The 22956-nt window shown below is 38.2% G+C and overlaps 1 protein-coding gene across 1 annotated transcript in view; it reads left to right on the top strand.

Moving 5' to 3' along the window:
• LTN1 (listerin E3 ubiquitin protein ligase 1) overlaps positions 1 to 22956 on the top strand; it is a 66944-nt gene that overhangs the window by 334 nt on the left and 43654 nt on the right. The window contains exons 2-6 of the mRNA XM_082624283.1: positions 4895 to 5098; positions 5590 to 5688; positions 6204 to 6434; positions 9536 to 9588; positions 10308 to 10488. Of these exons, the coding sequence (XP_082480409.1) occupies positions 4895 to 5098; positions 5590 to 5688; positions 6204 to 6434; positions 9536 to 9588; positions 10308 to 10488 (768 nt within the window). The remainder of the gene's footprint in view (positions 1 to 4894; positions 5099 to 5589; positions 5689 to 6203; positions 6435 to 9535; positions 9589 to 10307; positions 10489 to 22956) is intronic.

The raw sequence follows: 22956 nt of genomic DNA, 5'->3' as shown, positions 1-22956 counted from the left end.
GAGCTGTCCTCACCCGAGCACATCCCCCCCGCCCAACATTTTCATTAAGAATTGGTTCCGTGTCAGCTTCAAGAGGAAGGTTACCTGGACAGGGTGGCAGGGGTGAGCAAGGGAATTGGGTGGAAAGCAGTTAAGGTGAGCCTGGTGTGCAGGGTATCTCGGATCATGTCGCTCCTTCGCTTATAAACCTGCTGTGGCTGCCCACATCCCTCGGGGTAAAGGCTAAAGCCGTTACGACGATACATACACGGTGCATGGTCTGCTGCGGCCCCTTTCCACCTCCGACCGCATCTTCAACTCCCTCCGCCTCGCTCACTCCATCTGGCCATGCTTATCTCTTCACCGAAACTTGACCTTGCCTGGCAGGCTCCCCGACGCTCTTTTGTTAGGTGCCTCCAAATTTTGCCTGAGATATCTCAGTGAGGTCTCCGGTGATCACCCTATTTTAAGTTGTAGCCCTCCACCCCGCTCCCTTTTCTCCTTTCCTGCTTTATTTTATTCCGTTGCATTTATGACTTCTAACGTATTAGTTGACTGTCCCGCTTCATTTACTGTCTTGCTTCACTAGGATATTAGTATAGGATATAAGCATCTTGAAGGCAGGCGTTTTTATCTGCTGCTGTTATCCTTGGAGCCTAGAACAAGGATTAGCATATAGTAGAAGTTCACTAAATACTTGTTTAAACCCCAAAGTGGACTAAACCTACAGGATTGGGGATGCCATAATGATATTTTTTTATAGTACTAGGTTTATTATGGCACAGTCTAATTTTATGAGGATGCTTTTTTCTGTTTCTGAAACAATTCTCGTGATTCCAGTACTACATTTTCTTAGATCTGTCACTTAATCTGTTTTGGAGGTTAATAATAGTAACAGTGATAATAGTAACTTACCTTGTGTTAGTACTCTCCTAAATGCTTTACTTGCATCCTCATTTAATTAAAAAAAAATTTCTCAATGTTTACTTCTGAAATATTCCAAATATTAGGAAAAGTTGCAAGAATATTAGAGCAACAACTCATAAATTCTTTACCTAGAATTACCAATTGTTAATCTTTGATCACTTTTGCTTTCTCTTTCTAAATATATGTATTTTGCTGAACCGTATGAGAATTAGTTGCAGAAATCATGACCCTTAACTCCTAAATACTTCAGCATGTATATTCTAAAAACAGCGCTATTCTTCTACATAACCGTGAGCAATTATAAAATGCAGAAAATTCAACTTCAGTATAATACTATTATCTAATAATACACATTATCATATTCAGATTTCTATAGTCATCTCAATATTGTTCTCTGTAAGTTTTATTTAGATATAACATTTAAAATTTTTTTTAAATTAATTTTTGGCTCTTGGTGCGTGAGGGCGTGCTTTCTCTAGTTGCGGTGAGCAGGGGCTACACTTCGTTGCGGTGCACGGGCTTCTCATTGCAGTGGCTTCTGTTGCAGAGCACGGGCTCTAGGCACGCGGGCTTCAGGAGTTGAGGCACGTGGGCTCAGTAGTTGTGGCTTGTGGGTTCTAGAACACAGGCTCAGTAGTTGTGGCGCACGGCTTAATTGCTCTGTGGTATGTGGAATCTTCCCGGACCGGGGACTGAACCCATGTCCCCTGTATTTGCAGGTGGATTCTTAACCTCTGAGCCACCAGGGAAGTCCCTAGGTATAGCATTTTTAAAAACATCCAAGATCCATGAAAGGATCACTCATTCCATTTAGCTATCATTTAGATCTAGGCAGTTTTCCTAGTGCCTTTTTTTGGAGGAAGATTCTTTTATGACATGGACAATTTGGAAGAGTCTAGGCAATTGATTTGCTTAACTTAGATTTGTCTAATTGTTCCTTATAATTACATTCAGGTTAAACAGTTTTTGACAGAAATGCTTCATAGATGATGTGTATTTCTCAGTGCCTCTCACACCACGGGGACACATAATGCCTGTTTATTAATGAGACACATAATCCCATTATTGGTGGTATATGTTTAATCACTTGATTAAGGTGATGTCCATTGTATAAGTGTCTCTTTTTATTGGCTATTAACAAATAATATGTGGAGTAGTAACTTCAGAATAACATGTTCTCTCATAGACTTTCACTTAATGGTTTTTAGCATCCTTTGATAATTCTTGTTGGAATCAATTATTATTATGGTGGTTTGAAAACTTATATTTAATCTTGACTACACCTAAGTAATGATTTAGTGACTGTTGTCTCATTTTAAAGATGATGATTCTGACACTTTGAGAATTAACTTGCCTAAATTCATGTAGTCAGGAAGTTGTGGAGTTGGGATTTGAACTTCAGAGTGGCAGTCATTCATTCAACAGAAGACTTTGAATACTGAATGCCATGTATTCAAAGATGATAGAGAAATTTTCTGCTCTTGAACTATTAGTTTGATGATAGACAGATAAGTAAAAAAATAATTGTAATATATTAAAGAATTATGATACAGGTATCAGCAAAGTGGGAGAACAGAAGAGAATGGTGATTGACCGGAGAGGCAAATGTTGAACACATGAATGTGTTTTCAGGGATAAGTGGGAGTTTGTCAGGGAGAGAAAAGATTACACAAAGACCAAATTGTGGATAACTAATAAGAACATGCTGTGAAGCACAAGGAACTCTACTCAAATACTCTGTAATGACCTGTATGGGAAAAGAATCTTAAAAAAAAAAAAAAAGTGGATATATGTATATGTATATGTATAATTGATTCACTTTGCTGTACACCTGAAACTAACACAACATTGTAAATCAGCTATACTCCAATAAAAATTTTAAAAAAAAGAAACGTGTTTGCTGTTTGAAAAAAATGAATAAAAAGACCAGATTGTGAAAAGGCATGACATATTCGGGGAACTTTGTATTGAGTTTGGAACTAGAACATAAATAGTGGGAACAAAAGGGAGCACAGGGAGGAGGAAGTGGGACAAGGGAAGAAAAAAGTGTTAGAAAGATGACTGGAGAGGTCGAGGCCAGATGGTGAAAGGTCCCGAAAACTTCCTGAATTTGGTCTTTAAACTGTAGACTCAGGATTGCCACCTCAAATACTATACCTCTAGAAGCCAGGCACAAAAGAATGAAGTAGGTGTAGTGTAAGAAAATTAACTGCCAGAAATACTATCGAGGTTCTTTTTTTTTTTTTTTTTTTTTTTTTTTGCGGTATGTGGGCCTCTCACTGCTGTGGCCTCTCCCATTGCGGAGCACAGGCTCCGGATGCACTGGCTCAGCGGCCATGGCTCACGGGCCTAGCCGCTCCGCAGCATGTGGGATCTTCCCGGACTGGGGCACGAACCCGTGTCCCCTGCATTGGCAGGCGGACTCTCAACCACTGCGCCACCAGGGAAGCCCAGTATCGAGGTTCTTAATTTTTGAACTGTGGGTATGAGCATATAACGTACAGTTGAGAAAGTAACAAGAAACAGTAACTACATTTTAACTTCAAAGTAGACGTTGAAAAAAAGATACAGTTAGTTGAAAATAATTTGTTTCTGTGAAACTGGTCGTCTGATACCTTTTCTGTACCTAGGTACCACTGTCAGCTCTGGTCTAAAGGTCAGTTCAGAATTCAGCCTTGACTCCTTTAGCTTTTAGCTTTTTATACTATTTCATTATTCTGTTTCATAATAAAACTGTTTACACATGAGATTATAGGTAAGATTCCAATCTCTTAATGTCATCATAGTTTTCAGAATTATAATTCACTAACTTCCTTTGTAGCTCTTTATTCATGTATCAATATTGAGAAGGTAAACTGAATAATGTTAGTTCATTTTAATCAAGTTTTAAAATAGAGAACCTTTTTTGAAGTTAGGCCAAGTGCCACTGTTTTGAAAAAATATCTAGTCCATCATTTTCATTTCTGGTCACTCATTTCAGTTTAGAAAGTAGTACAGATTATTATTCCTTGATAAATGATTTTCCCAAGCACAGTTTTGCTAGGTATGAACAAACTGAATCACACATTTGGATTTTCAGACATTCTTACAGAGTAATAAGAAATAGATGAGTTTAGATGGGTTGTGATGTCATCCTGGACATTGAACTGAGGCATTTTCCTATTAGATGACAATGAATACATTAATTTCTTTCAACAGTTCAAGTATTTTCTTTCTTTGTCACAAAGAATCCTTTAATTTTTAGTACTGGAAGCTACTATATTGTGTATCAATCAAGCCACTGACTGTGTTTCAAAGCAAAGGAGCGTATCTTATATCCTGATCACTGTATTGATTTTTATGTACATACTAATGTAAGTTGTAACCATTTTAGCCCAGAGAGATTTGGTTAGGCTTCGGGTATGTGGAAATGAGTGTGTCTGCCCACAAGGAACTCCTGGTCTAGAAGTTGCTATCATTAGACTTGTCCTAGGGTAGTTGCTTAATAAATATTTGTTGAATGAGTGGATGAATGAAGAGATATCCATTTATGGGTTAATTTTTCACCACTACACAGTATACATATGTGTGTATACATACTATTTATACAAAAGTTGGAAATAAAAAATTTCATAAAATAGTACTTATTCTTACCATATGTGATGCATTTTGATTTTTAAAATTTTTCCTGTTTCTTTAAAATGTTGCCATGGCCCATTAAGTTGATATCATGAGCCTCTAATGGCTTGTAATCGCAACTTTAAAAACATGGTTCTGATGTTTAGGAAACTAGGAAGTAGTTCCTAGGATCATTATTGTTAAGTTCTTGGTGACAAAAATATTTATCTTTGGCGAACATTGCAATAGATGCATAGGCTAGAGGGGAAAAGTCCTCAAATAGAAGTTTGCTTCATTGTGGGAATTGTCAAGTAATTACTCCAAAGAACTCAAAGTTAAATTTTGAACTCTTCCTTGACTCTGACTTTTTTTCTCCCTACTTTCTTACCAGCCTTCAAACAGTGGCCGAGCTGCAGAACTCCTTGCCAAGGAACAGGGAACAGTGCCTGGATTTATTGGTTTTGGAACATTTCACAGTGACCTAGGCTATGTTCCTGCTATTCAAGGAGCTGAAGAAATAGACAGTCTTGTGGATTCTGATTTCCGAATGGTGCTGCGGAAACTTTCAAAGAAAGATGTCACGACAAAACTGAAAGCAAGTTTTACTGTTTTCATTAAAATGATCAAGAAAATCTTTTTGTTAAAATGTCATTGGCATATTTTATGTAAAGAAGAATGAGGAATCATCACTAATAAGTACTTTTACAATTGTAATTTTTTCTGACACAGACTTTAGGTTATACTTATCTTCTGGGTTATAAGTTAGTTTGTTGTTCTGCACTTTTTAGAATCACTTTGGAATTCTGGCTTTACAGTTTTTCCTATTAAGTAATGTAATTTTGACTCTATAATTTTAAATGGGTTTTTTTTTGTTTGTGTACGTTTTATATATTTTTTAAAACAACTGAAAAGTTTCTACCATAGTAACCTATAAAGGAACTCTTCAGATTAGTCCCATATGGCACAAACAGGGATGGTGTATTCTCACGTTACATAAAATAGACTAAGCTTCTAGAACAGCATAAATATAATCAACAGCCAATATTATGGCTGTTGATCCTTAACGATTTTAATAATTTATTTTAGGCTATGCAGGAGTTTGGAACCATGTGTACAGAGAGAGACACGGAAACTGTAAAAGGAGTTCTTCCATATTGGCCAAGAATTTTCTGCAAAATTTCACTAGTAAGTATTAAGACTTGACTAGTTTATTTCTGTTGTGGTTTTTTTGTTTTGTTTTTTGTGTTTTTTGTTTTTGTTTTTGGTTGAAGTTGTGGGGACTGTCAAATTTATTATTCATTTTTGGTGAGGTTATGGAATGTTATGTCAATATTATTATGCAGATTGGATCATGTTGGGTTGTAAAAAGGAGTCTGTTAGGTCCTTACTATAGAATTACCTAGATACTTTTAAGTCATAGTAAATTTTGACAACGTAATTTCTTTGTATACTTGCTGCAGAAGAATGAGAATGAATTGCTTATTTATTCCAGGCTTAGCCCTGACTCTGTCTTGAATACAGTCATTTTTATCTCATTGGGAAAAGGCAAAATTAATCAGTTTTTTAATATAATGATTGATTTTAGTTTAGCTTTGTGCATAGGTGAATTCTTATTAATGGGTCTTCATCACATACCCAGAAATGTCAGTATTTATTTTTATGGGTTAGAGCTGTTTTAAACCATATTATATTTTCAATAGGATCATGACCGCCGGGTTCGAGAAGCCACACAGCAAGCTTTTGAAAAACTTATCCTTAAAGTTAAGAAACACTTGGCTCCTTACTTAAAAAGTTTAATGGGCTATTGGCTAATGGCTCAGTGTGATACTTACACACCAGCTGCATCTGCAGCAAAAGATGCCTTTGAAGCAGCTTTCCCTCCAAGCAAGCAACCTGAAGCCATAGCATTTTGTAAGGATGAAATTACAAGTGTAAGTCTTTGGAACCATCCTGTATCTATTTTTTAAAGTATTTAAGGGATATAAGGCATATTACAAAGGCAGCTCTTTTACCTAGCATTGTGAGGGTATGAGAAGTGAAATATCTTTCAGTGGAAGATTGCGTTTTTTAAATGGTGTTTATCAAAGTTGATCATTTTGGCTTTTTAAACATAATTGACTTTTTGGATTGGATCTTTCTAAATGATTTAAGTTTTCCCTGTTTGTTTTAATTTACTGTATCTAAAAAAATTTAGATATGTGCTTTGTAATGTATAATCTAAAAAAAGAATACATCTAAAAATCAAATCTAGGGGCTTCCCTGGTGGCGCAGTGGTTGAGAGTCCGCCTGCCGATGCAGGGGACACGGGTTCGTGCCCCGGTCCGGGAAGATCCCACATGCCGCAGAGCAGCTAGGCCCGTGAGCCATGGCCACTGAGCCTGCGCGTCCGGAGCCTGTGCTCCGCAACGGGAGAGGCCACAACAGTGAGAGGCCCGCATACTGCAAAAAAAAAAAAAAAAAAAATCTAAACTTTTTTTCCCCATATTTCCAAATCAATACGTGTATACAGATCTGTTTCATCCTGGTATTCCTTTGTATATATAGATATACAACAGTTTATTTAACTTCTTTCATTTTAATACACATTTGGGATTCTTCCCCAGTTTTTTTTTTTAAGAATAGTTTTATTTATTTATTATTTTTAAAAATATTTATTTACCCAGTTTTTTATAACAAACACTGTGCCTCAGTGAACATTCTTGAATAGATTTCTTTATACCCTGTAGGAGTGGGAGTTACCAGACTTCTAGTAACTATATGTTGGGTGAAAGGGTTTAAATTTTTTATAGATATGGATAAACTGCCCTTCAAAGGGCCATGCAAATTTGTACTTCCATTAACAGATACACATTTCTCCAACACTTGGCCAGCAGTTTTGCCAGACCGATATCAGCCATAACTTTTGTGGCTTTTAGTTTTTACACAATACTGTCCTTCCTCATTTTTTCTCTCCTTATTTGCTATTCCTGATATACGGACTGGAAAAAACTAGATACCAATTTGTTAGTATTATACCAAGAAATAAAAATAGATGGACTGTGAGTCCATTGAGGAGAAGTAAAAACTTTTTTAAAAAAGATAATGCTTGCATTTATTTCTTTATTTAGTATATTTCCATAGCACCCTATGTATAATCCTACTTAAACACCTTCCCTCCTCGACTCCCTTGTTTTCTCCCTGCTTCCCTCCTTTCAGTTAGTCGACCTTTCTGTGGCTTCCCATTATACTTACAAGTCCAGATTTCTTATCTTGGCCTACAAGGCTCTGCATGATGTGGTCCCTTCTTACCTATCTGATCTCTTCACCCAACATCTCTACACACACACACACACACACACACACACACACACACACACACACACACACACACACACACACACACACACACACACACACACACACACACACACACACACACACACACACACACACGCATTCTAGTTCCCCCTTTAAGTTCTTGGTTCTTACATTCTTTATTTTTCTGTTGTACTGTACCAGAGTTGTTTTTCTAGGGTGATGGTTTGTAGTTGTGTGATTTTTTTTGGCTGCACCGTGCATCTTGTAGGATCTTAGTTCCCGGGCCAGGGATTGAACTGGGGCCCCAGCCATGAAAGCGCTGAGTCCGAGCCACTGGACTGCCAGGGAATTCCCTAGGGTTTGTAGGTTTAATCATACTCTCAAAGGGAGTTCTCTATCCCAACTGTAAATTAAATATCATTGGTTTCTTTAAAATATCAAGTGATGAATGTTATGAGTGAAGTATCATGAATTTGGACACTTAAGAGTTTCAGAAAATGGATTTTGAGATAATTAATTTGGCTATTCATAGTTTTGTTTATTTGGTTTTTTGTTCTTGGTTTTATTATGGATGGGTAACTGATCATTGGATATGTGGATTATTTCCTCCGTTATTTTACTTTTAGTTGGCTGTGTCACAGATATACAGATATTGGGTTTGAACTTTCCTAAGTTCAAAACAAATTTATTAGAGAGGAGTTAGGCAAATGAGATCAAAATGTCATAGTGTCTATAAGAGAACATGGGCTCTGGGTCATAGCACTGGGCTCTAGTCCACTCTGCCATTAGTTGGGGTGTTTGACCATGGGCAAGTTTCTGTGCTTCCATTTCCTCATCTGTTAAAGTAGGAATTAACTTGTACTTCATCGAGTTGTTTTGAGAATTTCGTTAACGCATGGAATGTGCTCAAAGCAATACATGGTAAATGGAAAAACTCAGTAAATGTTGGTTATTATTATTGCTGATAAAATTGATACTGGAACAGTGGACTTGCTAGTACTGTCCCCCAGAAGTAAGCAGACTTACTCAGCATTTCAAATGGAACCTTGAACCTTCCTCCATGATGGAGCAGAGCACAATGTTGTTCTCTGTGAGCAGGGAGGTGCTCAGAAAAGAGGGGCGAGGAGGGCTTCCCTGGTGGCGCGGTGGTTGAGAGTCCGCCTGCCGATGCAGGGGACACGGGTTCGTGCCCCGGTCCGGGAAGATCCCACATGCCATAGAGCGGCTGGGCCTGTGAGCCATGGCTGCTGAGCCTGCATGTCCGGAGCCTGTGCTCCACAACGGGAGAGGCTGCAACAGTGAGAGGCCCGCGTACAGCAAAAAAAAAAAAAAAAAAAAAAAAAAAAAAAGAGGGGCGAGGAAAGCAGAGCCTAATTCCCTCCCAAACTTACTAATCGGCCATCCCATTCACTTCACTGCTGTGTGCAAGAGGAATGGAGAAGCAAGAGGCCAGGAGTATTTAAGGGAAAATTCCTCTCAGTGGAAACTGGAGGTGTTTGGAAGAAGTACCTTATCTTTTTTTACCCCAGCAGGTGCCAACCTTGGGGATTGATGGGGGAAAAAATTGGTAAAATTCAAACCTTTTAGTTTTGCTACTTAATTTTGCTACTTAATTTTGCTACTCTTGTGAGAAAGGAGATAAAAACTTTTGGTTAAGATGAAGTTTATGTTCTGTCTCTTCACCACTGCCAATTCAATAAAATCTCAAGGCTATGGCATTTTTCCCCCTCTGTAGGTGCTGCAGGATCACCTTATAAAAGAAACACCTGATACACTCAGTGACCCGCAGTAAGTTGTATTGTTTCTGTGTAACTCAGGTTAAGTGAAACTATGTTTCACTCATAGGTAATAAGATGATAATTTCAATGTGACATTTTTTAAAAAAGGGATGGTAAATGTTGATGTGAAAATACTTAATATAATGCTATCTGCCAGGTGCTGTTTTAAGTGCTTTTACCTGCAAGTTGTCCCGCTATTTAACTTGAATTATCTGGGAGCGCATGTGTTTGGTTCTTTTACAAAGAGATGTTTTTTAGGTTTTTTCCACATTTGCCTTTTGACAGTCATAGCAGGAACCATTTTAAGGTCTGGATGAAATAGTTGAAGAACTATGAATAGTTCTATTGTAAGAATAGTAAGATGTTCCATTTACTTTTTACTCTTGTGTTCTAATCAAACTATTAAGAGTCTGTAAGGGAAAGGACTCTTAGATGCAGTGTTATTTATTCTCTAATCATCCAATTAACTGCTACTGAGAGCAGTGTACATGCACACTTATTTCAAGCCACAACTCTTAATTTACTTTCACCTTTTATTATTTGAATAATATGTGATTAAAATTCTATGTATATTGGCATTTTGCGGGGGTTTGGCACAGGGAGAATGAATATAGAGATAAAGGAACTTTGGTAGATATTCAATGATAAAACATTTAAAATAGAAGTGCTGAATATGTAGTTTGTCTTATTCTCAATCCTTATATGTATTTATTTTCTTTTTCCATCAAGAACCATTCCAGAGGAAGAGAGAGAAGCTAAATTCTATCGGGTTGTAACTTGTTCCTTATTGGCATTGAAAAAGTTGCTTTGCCTCCTACCTGATAATGAGCTTGATTCTCTGGAGGAGAAATTTAAGTCTCTTTTATCACAGAACAAGTTTTGGAAGTATGGAAAACACAGTATACCTCAGGTATCTTAATCTTTTTTATTTTAAGACATTCCTCTGATTCCTTTTTCTCCCCTGATCTTATTATTTTTTATTTAGGCTTCATGTTTATTGTTTATGTTTAAAGTTCTGCAGACACATTTTTTGTGGTGAGACTGAATTACCTCTCTTACTAGAATGTTCTTGTATTTTCATTTTTTTATTTAGTTGTTTGGACCTCCGATTCAGAGTTGAATCATCATCTTCCTCTGTTCATGGCACCTTAAAACTGCTGGGTGTGTGCAAGTCTCTTCCTTTTAATGTATTTATTTTTTCCCTTTTGTCTGTCTGTCTCCATTTTCCACCTCCACCAGCTGCCCATTCTAAGTGTGATTACTGTATGTGCTTTCGTCTGTGCAGTCGATTCTCATTACTTACTGTGATTATATTCTGTGAAGTCCACGAACACTGAATTAGTGAACACAGAAGCATCGCTCTTAGGGGAACTGCAGGCTTAGGCTCCTGTTAGTCTCTTGTCACGACATTTTTGACAGTTGGTCAGTACATAACCTTGTTTTATGTGTGTCTGTTTAAAGACACCTTATTTAATGTATATTGTTGATTCACTAACTTTGAATTCCCACACCACATCACTAGACATCATGCCTGAATGAAGTTTATCTAATTTTCTCTATTAGGCATGTCACAGCCTTTTTGCATGTGTTTTTAATTACATAAATGATACTAATGATACTGTGTTATATTTCATCCCATTTATTGCTTTTTACTTAGTAGTTTTTTTGGGTTTTTTTTGCGGTACGTGGGCCTCTCACTGTTGTGGCCTCTCCTGTTGTGGAGCACAGGCTCCGGACGCACTGGCTTACGGGCCCAGCCCCTCTGCGGCATGTCGGATCTTCCCGGACCAGGGCACGAACCCGTGTCCCCTGCATCGGCAGGCAGACTCTCAACCACTGTGCCACCAGGGAACCCCTTAAATTTTATACATGTACTGTTTGTTTGTTTGTTTAAAGAAATATTTATTTATTTATTTATTTAGGCTGCGATGGGTCTTAGTTGCGGCATGCGGGATCTTTTTTTTTTTAAATTAATTAATTATTATTTTTGGCCATGTTGGGTTTTCTTTGCTGCGTGTGGGCTTTCTCTAGTTGTGGCGAGTGGGGACCACTCTTCCTTGCACTGTAGGTGCGAGGGCTTCAGTAGTTGTGGCTCGCAGGCTCTAGAGCGCAGGCTCAGTAGTTGTGGCGCACGGGCTTAGTTGCAGCATGTGGGATCTTCCTGGGCGAGGGCTTGAACCTGTGTCACCTGCATTGGCAGGCAGATTCTTAAACCACTGCACCACCAGGGAAGTCCCAAGCTCGCAGGGTCTTTTAGTTGTGGCATGCGAGCTCTTAGTTGTGGCATACATGCAGGATCTAGTTCCCCGACCAAGGATCAAACCCAGGCCCCCTCCACTGGGAGCACGGAGTCTTACCCACTGGACCACCGGGGAAGTCCCAGTAGTTTTTTAAAAAGTACTAAGATATTTAAATCCATTACATTCCTGTATGTATATCTGGCCCATGGCTTCTAACTGATGTGTAGTACTCAGAAGTTTGCATACATTCCATTTTACCTGTTCATTCCCCCAGTGATAGACACCCTGATTGCCTTCGACTCCCTGCTCTCACAAATAAGGCAGCAGTGAGCATCTTCATTCATGTATCCCCAGATCTGTGAGAATTTGTTTTTCTGAAATTCTCTTAATTTCTGAATTGCGGAGTCAAAGAGTATAGGCGTACTTAATTTTCTGAAGTAGTGCCAGATTGCTTACCTGACTGGCTGCATTAGTCTAGGCTCAACTATCAATACATGATGACTACTATATATCCTTATACTGTAGCCAGGACTGGGCATCATTCAACTTCCTATTTTTCAGTAGTCTAATTAGGAGTTCAAATGATACCTTTCTTTAATTTTAATTACTCTGCTAACTAGTGACTTTTAACATCTCTTCATAAGCTTTTTAGATTTTTATGTTTCCTCTGTAAACTACTTATTCATATCCTTCACCCCTTTTTTTCTGTTGGAGTTCTCTTTTTCTTATTTTACTGGAGTTCCTTGTATATTTTAAATATTAGTCCTTTTGTCATTTTTAGGCATTGTAAATAATCTCCCATTCTGTCACCTTTCATGTGTCCTCTTTTATAAAAAAATCTTAATTTTGATGTAATCAAAACCACTGATTTTGCCTTATGAAGGCCTTTCTCACTTTTAAGCCATAAAAATATTGTTATATTTAATAGTTATATCTTTTTAAACAGCTATATCCTTTTTTAATAGTTACATCTTTCTTAACAGTTATATCTTTTAATCTCTTTAGTTTTATCTTTCATAAGAAGTTTTTAATCCATCAATAACCCACCTTTTTATGTGGTGTTAAGTGGAGATCTAGTTACATTTCTCTTCATGTACAGTGAGCCACTTTTCCTAACATCACCTAGTTAAACTGTTCATTCTCTTCCTATTGATTTATGGTCCTGCCATTACGGTATATTAAGTTCCCATATGTTCATGAGTTTTTATCAAAACTCTATCTTCTGATCTATTAGTCTTTTTTTCTTCTTATGCGAGCACCACTGTTAAAATGACATTATGATATGTCCTAATAATTGCTCGGGTGAGGCACTCTTTTCTTCATCTTCAAGACTAAGTTGTTTTAGAACTTTATTCTTCTGTATAAATTTAAGTAAATTTATTGAATTCTTCAAACAAAAAAACCTAACTGGAATTTTGATTGGGGTTCCACTGAATGATTTGGGGAGACTTGCTGTTTTTAGGTTATTGAACCTGATGTTATAATTATCTCACAATTTATTCAGGTATTTAAAAAATATCCTAGAATAACTTTTTAAACAAATTTTATTAAGTTATGATTTACATACAATAAAATGCAGTCATTTTAAGCTTACAGTTTAAGATTTGACAGATGTATACACTCATCTTCATGTACATACCCACATAACCACTACAGTTAAGAAGTAAAACACCTTTATCACCCAAAAATTGGTTCCTTGTGTCCCTGAAAGTCATCCTCTCCCTTAACCTAGGCAACTATTTATCTACTTTTCTGTCACTACAGATTCGATTTGTCTTTTTTAGGTTTTCATATAAATGGAGCCATATATTACTCTGTATCTGGCTTCTTTTCTTTTCTTTTTTCTTTTCTTTTCTTGCCGTGCTGCATAGCTTTTGGCATTTTAGTTTCCCAACCAGGGATTGAACATGGGCCCTTGCCAGTGAGCGTGCAGAGTCCTAACCACTGGACCACCAGGGAATTCCCTCTATCTGGCTTCTTTTGCTCAGCGTAATGTTTTTAAGATTCTTTGTTGTTGCTTGTATCAGTATTTCAAAGTGGTTATACTATTTTACACTCTTAATCAGCAGTGTATGAGATTTTTAGTTCTATATCTTTACTTCAATATTGTCCGTTGTTTTAAGTCATTCTCTTGGGTGTGGCATCGGGGATCGGCAAATTACAGCTCATGGGTCAAAATCTGGCACACCTGACCTGTTTTTGTAAATCGTTTTTGTATTGTATGTGGCTGCTTTGTGCTAACATAGCAGAACAAAGTAGTTGCAACACAGTCTGTATGGCTTGCAAAGCTTAAAATATTTGTTTTCTGGCTCTTTAAAGAAAATGTTTGCTGACCTCTGGGGTAGAGACTTTACATTGTGGTTTTTTTTTTTTCTTTTTGCGGTATGCGGGCCTCTCACTGTTGTGGCCTCTCCCGTTGCGGAGCACAGGCTCCGGATGCGCAGGCCCAGCGGCCATGGCTCACGGGCCCAGCCGCTCCGCGGCATATGGGATCCTCCCAGACCGGGGCACGAACCCGTATCCCCTGCATCGGCAGGCGGACTCTCAACCACTGCGCCACCAGGGAGGCCCTACATTGTGGTTTTAATTTGCATTTCCCTGATGGTTAATGGTATTGAACATCTTTTAATGTTTTTATTGGCCATTTGTTTTTTGTTTTTTTTTTTTTTTTTTTTTTTTTTTTTTTTTTTTGCCACACCACTTGGCTTGCGGGACCATAGTTCCCCAATCAGGAATTGAACCAGGGTACCAGCAGTGAAAGTGCTGAGTCCTAATCTCTGGACTTTCAAGGAATTCCCTATCTTCTCTTTTTTTGAGGTGTCTGTTTAAGCCTTTTGCTCATTTTTAATTTAATATGTGGTAGTTTTTATATCTAAAATTTCAACTTGGTTTTTGTATTTTCTATTTCTTTGATGAAATTTTCTACTTTTTTAAGACTTATTTTAAGAGCAGTTTTAGGTTCACAGCAAAATTGAGGAAAAAGTACCAAGGTTTCCCATATATCTGCTGCCCCTCACATACATAGCTTCCCCCATTATCAACATCCTCTCACCAGAGTGGTACCTGTTTTTTTTTTTTTTTTTTAAACAGTTGATGAACCTATGTTGATACATCATTATCGTCCAGAATCCATAATTTACATTAAGGTTCACTGTTGATGTTGTATATTCTGTAGGTTTGGACAAATGTATAATGACATGTATCTGTTTCCTGTTTTTTCATTCATGGTTAGCATATTTTTCTTTACCTTAATGAGTATAGTTATAATAGCTGCTGTAAAGTACATGTCTGATAATAACATCTGAGATCACATTTTCTTGGCTTTCATATGTTGAGGGATTTTAGATTGTATCCTACACGTAAATATTTAGATTGCATCCTAGACGTAAATATTTAGACTGTATCCTGGAATGTTATGTTTTGGAGACAGGATTATTTTATATTGCTCCAAAGGGCATTGATGTCTTTGTGTTAGTGGGCAATCAACTTGGTTAGACTCAACAAACTCTCATGCCTGCAGTGGGCATGGTTCAAGTGTCAGCTGTAGATTTATTAGACTGTTTAAACACAGAACGTGGGGGTTCTCTTCTTTGATTCTCTTCTTTCTGGAGTTCCCTACTACTCTCTTGCCATCTTGGTTACCGTAGGCTCCTTTTCCTTGTTCTTTCATTTCCTCCAACCAGAGGGATGTCAGGCTTTCTGTTGCAGTTGTAGCTGCCCCAGTGCCTCTGTGGTGGTGACTGCATCCACCTTCAGGGCAAAACTGCACAAAATGGGAACTCAGTAGGTGTGATTGCTTACTCCAAGTTATGATACCCCCTCCAAAATGTGTATTTCAGTCTTCAGAGCCCTTGGATAGTTTTTTTGTGTTGGGTTCACAGAGTCTATAGTTGTTCTTTGCAGGAAGATCAATGTATCAGTCTGTCACTACTTGATATTCTTTTGCCTATTTTTAAGTTGGGTTTTTGGTTTTTATTTGTGAGTTATGAATATGCTTTAGTTATTCTGGATACAAGTATTTTGTCAGGTAAAGTATCATGAATGTTTTATTATAGTTTGTGGCTTGCCTTTTCACTTTTTTTCCATGGTTTTTGGAGAGTAGGTGTTTTAAAGTCCCAGTTATCAATTTTTCTTTTTTTTTTGCTATACGTGGGCCTCTCACTGTTGTGGCCTCTCCCTTTGCGGAGCACAGGCTCCGGACACACAGGCTCAGCGGCCATGGCTCACGGGCCCAGCTGCTCCACGGCATGTGGGATCTTCCCGGACCCGGGCATGAACCCGTGTCCCCTGCATCGGCAGGCGGACTCTCAACCACTGCACCACCAGGGAAGCCCAATTTTTCTTTTTTACACTTCATACTTTTGATTTCTTATATAAGGAGTCTTTGCCTACTTGAAGGTTGCAAAGATGTTTTTATATTTTACTCTAGAAGTTTTATAGTTTAGGTTTATTTAGAGTTAATTTTTGTGTATGGCATAAAGGTGAGAGTCAGATTTTTTTCACATAGGTATCCATTTCTTGAAAGACTACCAGCTCCTCCTCACCCCACCACCCTGGCCCCTTTGGCAAAATTCAGTTCAACATATGAGATTTTAATTTTGAACTCTTACTCCGTTACATTTTATGTCTGTCTTTACACCAGTACCACACTTTCTTGATTATTACTGTTTTACGGTAAGTCCTGAAACCCTTCAACTTTGTTCTTCTTTCTCAAAATTATATAGCCTATATTAGGCCCTTGCAATCCTGGAATAGTATTTTATAATATACTCCATACTGAACATGACTTCATGGTTTTTGTTACTATTGTGAAATGGGGTTCCTTTTTTGATTCCATTTTCTATTTTGTTTCTACTGTTGTATAGGAATGCTATGATATTGTGTGTTAATTTTGTATCCAGCAACCCTTCTGAGCTCCTGTTCTTTTTTTTTTTTAAATCCTTTTATTATTTACAACCATCTTTTGATAATTTCTGCCAAATTTGTTCTGATATATTCTTTTTCTTTTAACATATTTATTGGAGTATAATTGCTTTACAATGTTGTGTTAGTTTCTGCTTTGTAACACAGTGAATCAGCTATACCTATACATATATCCCCATATCTCCTCCCTCTTGCATCTCCATCCCTCCCACCCTCCCTATCCCACCCCTCTAGGTGGTCACAGAGCACCAAGCTGATCTCCCTATGATATGCGGCTGCTTCCCACTAGCTATCTATTTTACATTTGGTAGTGTATGTATGTCCATGCCACTGTCTCACTTTGTCCCAGCTTCCCCTTCCCCTTCCCCTTCCCTATATCCTCAAGTCCATGCCTAGTAGGTCTGTGTCTTTATTCCCGTCTTGCGCCTAGGTTCTTCAGAACTTTTTTTTTTTTAATATTCCATATATGTGTGTTAGCATACGGTATTTGTTTTTTTCTTTCTGACTTACTTCACTCTATATGACACACTCTAGGTCCATCCACCTCACTACAAATAACCCAATTTCGTTTCTTTTTATGGCTGAGTAATATTCCATTGTATATATGTGCCACATCTTCTTTATCCATTCATTTGTTGATGGACACTTAGGTTGCTTCCATATCCTGGCTGCTGTAAAAAGAGCTGCAATGAACATTGTGGTACATGACTCTTTTTGAATTATGGTTTTCCCAGGGTATATGCCCAATAGTGGCATTGCTGGGTCATATGATAGTTCTGTTTTTAGTTCTTTAAGGAGCCTCCATACTGTTCTCCATAGTGGCTGTATCAATTTACATTCCCACCAACAGGGCAAGAGGATTCCCTTTTTCCACACCCTCTCCAGCATTTATTGTTTGTAGACTTTTTGATGATGGCCATTCTGATCGGTGTGAGATGATATCTCATTGTAGTTTTCATTTGCGTTTCTCTAATGATTAATGATGTTGAGCATTCTTTCATGTCTTTTTTGGCAATCTGTATATCTGTCTTCTTTGGAGAAATGTCTATTTAGGTCTTCTGCCCATTTTTGGATTGGGTTGTTTGTTTTTTTGATATTGAGCTGCATGAGCTGCTTGTAAATTTTTGAGATTAATCCTTTGTCAGTTGCTTCATTTGCAAATATTTTTTCCCATTCTGAGGGTTGTCTTTTGGTCTTGTTTATGGTTTCCTTTGCTGTGCAAAAGCTTTTAACTGTCATTTGGTCCCATCTGTTTCTTTTTGTTTTTATTTCCATTTCTCTAGGAGGTGGGTCAAAAAGGATCTTGCTGTGATTTATGTCATAGAGTGTTCTGCCTATGTTCTCCTCTAAGAGTTTGATAGTGTCTGGCCTTAGGTCTTTAATCCATTTTGAGTTTATTTATTTATTTATTTTTTTGCGGTATGCGGGCCTCTCACTGTTGTGGCCTCTCCCATTGCGGAGCACAGGCTCCGGATGCGCAGGCTCAGCGGCCATGGCTCACGGGCCCAGCCGCTCCGCGGCATATGGGATCCTCCCGGACCGGGGCACGAGCCCATATCCCCTGCGTCGGCAGGCGGACTCTCAACCACTGCGCCACCAGGGAGGCCCTGAGTTTATTTTTGTGTATGGTGTTAGGGAGTGTTATAATTTCATTCTTTTACATGTAGCTGTCCAGTTTTCCCAGCACCACTTATTGAAAAGGTTGTCTTTTCTCCATTGTATATTCTTGCTTCCTTTATCAAAGATAAGGTGACCATATGTGCATGGGTTTATCTCTGGGCTTTCTATCCTGTTCCATTGATCTATATTTCTGTTTTTGTGCCAGTACCATACTGTCTTGATTACTGTAGCTTTATAGTATAGTCTGAAGTCAGGGAGCCTGATTCCTCCAGCTCTGTTTTTCTTTCTCAAGATTGCTTCAGCTACTCAGGGCCTTTTGTGTTTCCATACAAATTATAAAATTTCTTGTTCTGGTTCTGTGAAAAATGCCAGTGGTAGTTTGATAGGGATTGCATTGAATCTGTAAAGTGCTTTGGGTAGTATAGTCATTTTCACAGTGTTGATTCTTCCAATCCAAGAACATGGTATATCTCTTCATCTATTTGTATGATCTTTAATTTCTTTCATCAGTGCCTTATAATTTTCTGCATACAGGTCTTTTGTCTCTCTAGGTAAGTTTATTCCTAGATTTTATTCTTTTTGTTGCAATGGTAAATGGGAGTGTTTTCTTAATTTCACTTTCAGATTTTTCATCATTAGTGTTTAGGAATGCAAGAGATTTCTTTACATTAATTTTGTACCTTGCTACTTTACCAAATTCATTGATTAGCTCTAGTAGTTTTCTGGTAGCATCTTTACGATTCTCTGTGTACAGTGTCATGTCCTCTGCAAACAGTAACAGCATTACTTCTTCTTTTCCAATTTGGATTCCTTTTATTTCGTTTTCTTCTCTGATTGCTGTGGCTAAAACTTCCAAAACTATGTTGAATAATAGTGGTGAGACTGGGCAACCTTGTCTTGTTCCCGATCTTAGTGGAAATGGTTTCAGTTTTTCACCATTGAGGACGATGTTAGCTGCGGGTTTGTCATATATGGCCTTTATTATTTTGAGGAAAGTTCCCTCTATGCCTACTTTCTGCAGGGTTTTTATCATAAATGGGTGTTGAATTTTGTTGAAAGTTTTCTCTGCATCTATTGAGATGATCATATGGTTTTTGTCCTTCAATTTGTTAATATGGTGTATCACATTGATTGATTTGCATATATTGAATACTTGCATTCCTGGGATAAACCCCACTTGATCATGGTGTATGATACTATTAATGTGCTGTTGGATTCTGTTTGCTAGTATTTTGTTGAGGATTTTTTTTTTTTTTGCTGTATGCGGGCCTCTCACTGTTGTGGCCTCTCCCGTTTTTGGAGCACAGGCTCCGGACGCGCAGGCCCAGCCGCCATGGCTCATGGGCCCAGCCGCTCCACGGAATGTGGGATCCTCCCGGACGGGCCACAAGCCCGTGTCCCCTGCATCGGCAGCCGGACTCTCAACCACTGCGCCACCAGGGAAGCCCTTGTTGAGGATTTTTGCATCTATGTTCATCAGTGATATTGGCCTGCAGTTTTCTTTCTTTGTGGCATCTTTGTCTGGTTTTGGTGTCAGGGTGATGGTGGCCTTGTAGAATGAGTTTGGGAGTGTTCCTCCCTCTGCTGTATTTTGGAAGAGTTTGAGAAGGATAGGTGTTAGCTCTTCTCTAAATGTTTGATAGAATTTGCCTGTGAAGGCATCTGGTCCTGGGCTTTTGTTTGTTGGAAGATTTTTTTTTTTTTTTTTTTTGGCTGTTTTGGGTCTTCGTTTCTGTACAAGGGCTTTCTCCAGTTGCGGCGAGTGGGGGCCACTCTTCATCGCAGTGCACGGGCTTCTCACAGTTGCAGCCTCTCCCGTTGCGGAGCACAGGCTCCAGACACACAGGCTCAGTAGTTGTGGCTCACGGGCTTACTTGCTCCGCAGCATGTGGGATCTTCCCAGACCAGGGCTCTAACCCGTGTCCCCTGCGTTGGCGGGCAGATTCTTAACCACTGCGCCACTGTTGGAAGACTTAATCACAGTTTCAATTTCAGCACTGGTGATTGGTCTGCTCATATTTTCTATTTCTTCCTGGTTCAGTCACAGAAGGTTGTGCATTTCTAAGAATTTGTCCATTTCTTCCAGGTTGTCCATTTTATTGGCATTGAGTTGCTTGTAGTAATCTCTCATGATCCTTTGTATTTCTGCAGTGTCAGTTGTTACTTCTCCTTTTTCATTTCTAATTCTGTTGAGTTGAGTCTTCGCCCTTTTTTTCTTGATGTCTGGCTAATGGTTTATCAATTTCATTTATCTGCTCAAAGAACCAGCTTTTAGTTTTATTGATCTTTGCTACCATTTCCTTCATTTCTTTTTCATTTATTTCTGACCTGATCTTTATGATTTCTTTCTTTCTGCTAACTTCGGGGTTTTTTTGTTGTTCTTTCTCTAATTGCTTTAGGTGTAAGGTTAGGTTGTTTATTTGAGATGTTTCTTGTTTCATTTTTTTAAAAACTTATTATTTATTTATTTATTTATGGCTGTGTTGGGTCTTTGTTGCTATGCACGGGCTTTCTCTAGTTGCAGTGAGTGGGGCTACTCTTGAGCGGGGGCTACTCTTCGTTGTGGTGCGCGGGCTTCTCATTGTCCTGTTTTCTCTTGTTGCAGAGCACCAGCTCTAGGTGCACAGGCTCGGTAGTTGTGGCGCTCGAGCTTAGTTGCTCTGCAGCATGTGGGATCTTCCCAGACCAGGGCTTGAACCCATGTCCCCTGCATTGGCAGGCGGATTCTTAACCACTGCACCACCAGGGAAGCCCCTGTTTTTTGTTTCTTAAGGTAGGATTGTATTGCTATAAACTTCCCTCTTAGAACTGCTTTTGCTGCATCCCATAGGTTTTGGGTCATCGTGTTTTCGTTTTCACTTGTTTCTACGTACTTTTTGATTTCCTCTTTCATTTCTTCAATGATCTCTTGGTTATTAAGTAGTGTATTGTTTAGCCTCCATGTGTTTGTATTTTTTACAGATTTTTTCCTGTAATTTATATCTAGTCTCATAGCGTTGTTTTCGGAAAAGATACTTAATACGATTTCAATTTTCTTAAATTTACCAAGGCTTGATTTGTGACCCAAGATATGATCTCTCCTGCAGAATGTTCCGTAAGCACTTGAGAAGAATGTGTCTTCTGTTGTTTTTGGATGCAGTGTCCTATAAATATCAATTAAGTCCATCTTGTTTAATGTATCATTTAAAGCTTGTGTTTCCTTATTTATTTTCATTATGGATGATCTGTCCATTGGTGAATGTGGGGTGTTAAAGTCTCCTACTATGATTGTGTTACTGTCAATTTCCCCTTTAATGGCTGTTAGTATTTGCCTTATGTATTGAGGTACTGCTATGTTGGGTGCATAAATATTTACAATTGTTATATTTTACTCTTGGATTGATCCCTTGATCATTATGTAGTGTCCTTCTTTGTCCTTGTAATAGTCTTTGTTTTAAAATCTATTTTGTCTGATATGAGAATTGCTACTCCAGCTTTCTTTTGATTTCCATTTGCATGGAATATCTTTTTCCATCCCCTCACATTCAGTCTGTATGTGTCCCTAGGTCTGAAGTGGGTCTCTTGTAGACAGCATATATATGGGTCTTGTTTTTGTATCCATTCAGCCAGTCTATGTGTTTTGGTTGGAGCATTTAATCCATTTACATTTAAGGTAATTATTGATATGTATGTTCCTATTACCATTATCCAAATTGTTTTGGGTTTGTTATTGTAGGTGTTTTCCTTCTCTTGTGTTTCTTGCCTAGAGAAGTTCCTTTAGCATTTGTTGTAAAGTTGGTTTGGTGATGCTGAATTCTCTTAGCTTTTGCTTGTCTGTAAAGGTTTTAATTTCTCCATCAAATCTGAATGAGATCCTTGCTGGGTAGAGTAATCTTGGTTGTAGGTTTTTCTCCTTCATCACTTTAAATATGTCCTGCCACTCTCTTCTGGCTTGCAGAGTTTCTGCTGAAAGATCAGCTGTTAATCTTATGGGGATTCAATCCCTTGTTTGTTACTTTTCCCTTGCTGCTTTTAATATTTTTTCTTTGTATTTAAGTTTTGATAGTTTGACTAATATGTGTCTTGGTGTGTTTCTCCTTGGATTTATCCTGTATGGGACTCTCTCTGCTTCCTGGACTTGATTAACTATTTCCTTTCCCATATTAGGGAAGTTTTCAACTATAATCTCCTCAAATATTTTCTCAGTCCCTTTCTTTTTCTCTTCTTCTGGGACCCCTATAATTCGAATGTTGGTGTGTTTATTGTTGTCCCAGATGTCTCTGATACTGTCCTCAATTCTTTTCATTCTCTTTCCTTTATTCTGCTCTACCGTATTTATTTCCACTGTTTTGTCTTCCAGGTCACTTATCCATTCTTTTGCCTCAGTTTTTCTGCTACTGATCCCTTCTAGAGAATTTTTAATTTCATTTATTCTGTTGTTCATCACTGTTTGTTTGCTCTTTAGTTCTTCTAGGTCCTTGTTAAACATTTCTTATATTTTCTCCATTCTATTTCCAAGATTTTGTGTCATCTTTACTATCATTATTCTGAATTCTTTTTCAGGTAGACTGCCCATTTTCTCTTCATTTTTTAGGTCTGGTGGGTTTTTACCTTGC

This window comes from Mesoplodon mirus (assembly GCF_964341445.2).
Source record: "Mesoplodon mirus genome assembly, chromosome: 6".
Taxonomy (NCBI): domain Eukaryota; kingdom Metazoa; phylum Chordata; class Mammalia; order Artiodactyla; family Ziphiidae; genus Mesoplodon; species Mesoplodon mirus.
Note: the sequence above shows the minus strand (reverse complement) of the source record. Positions and strands in the feature narration are given on the sequence as shown.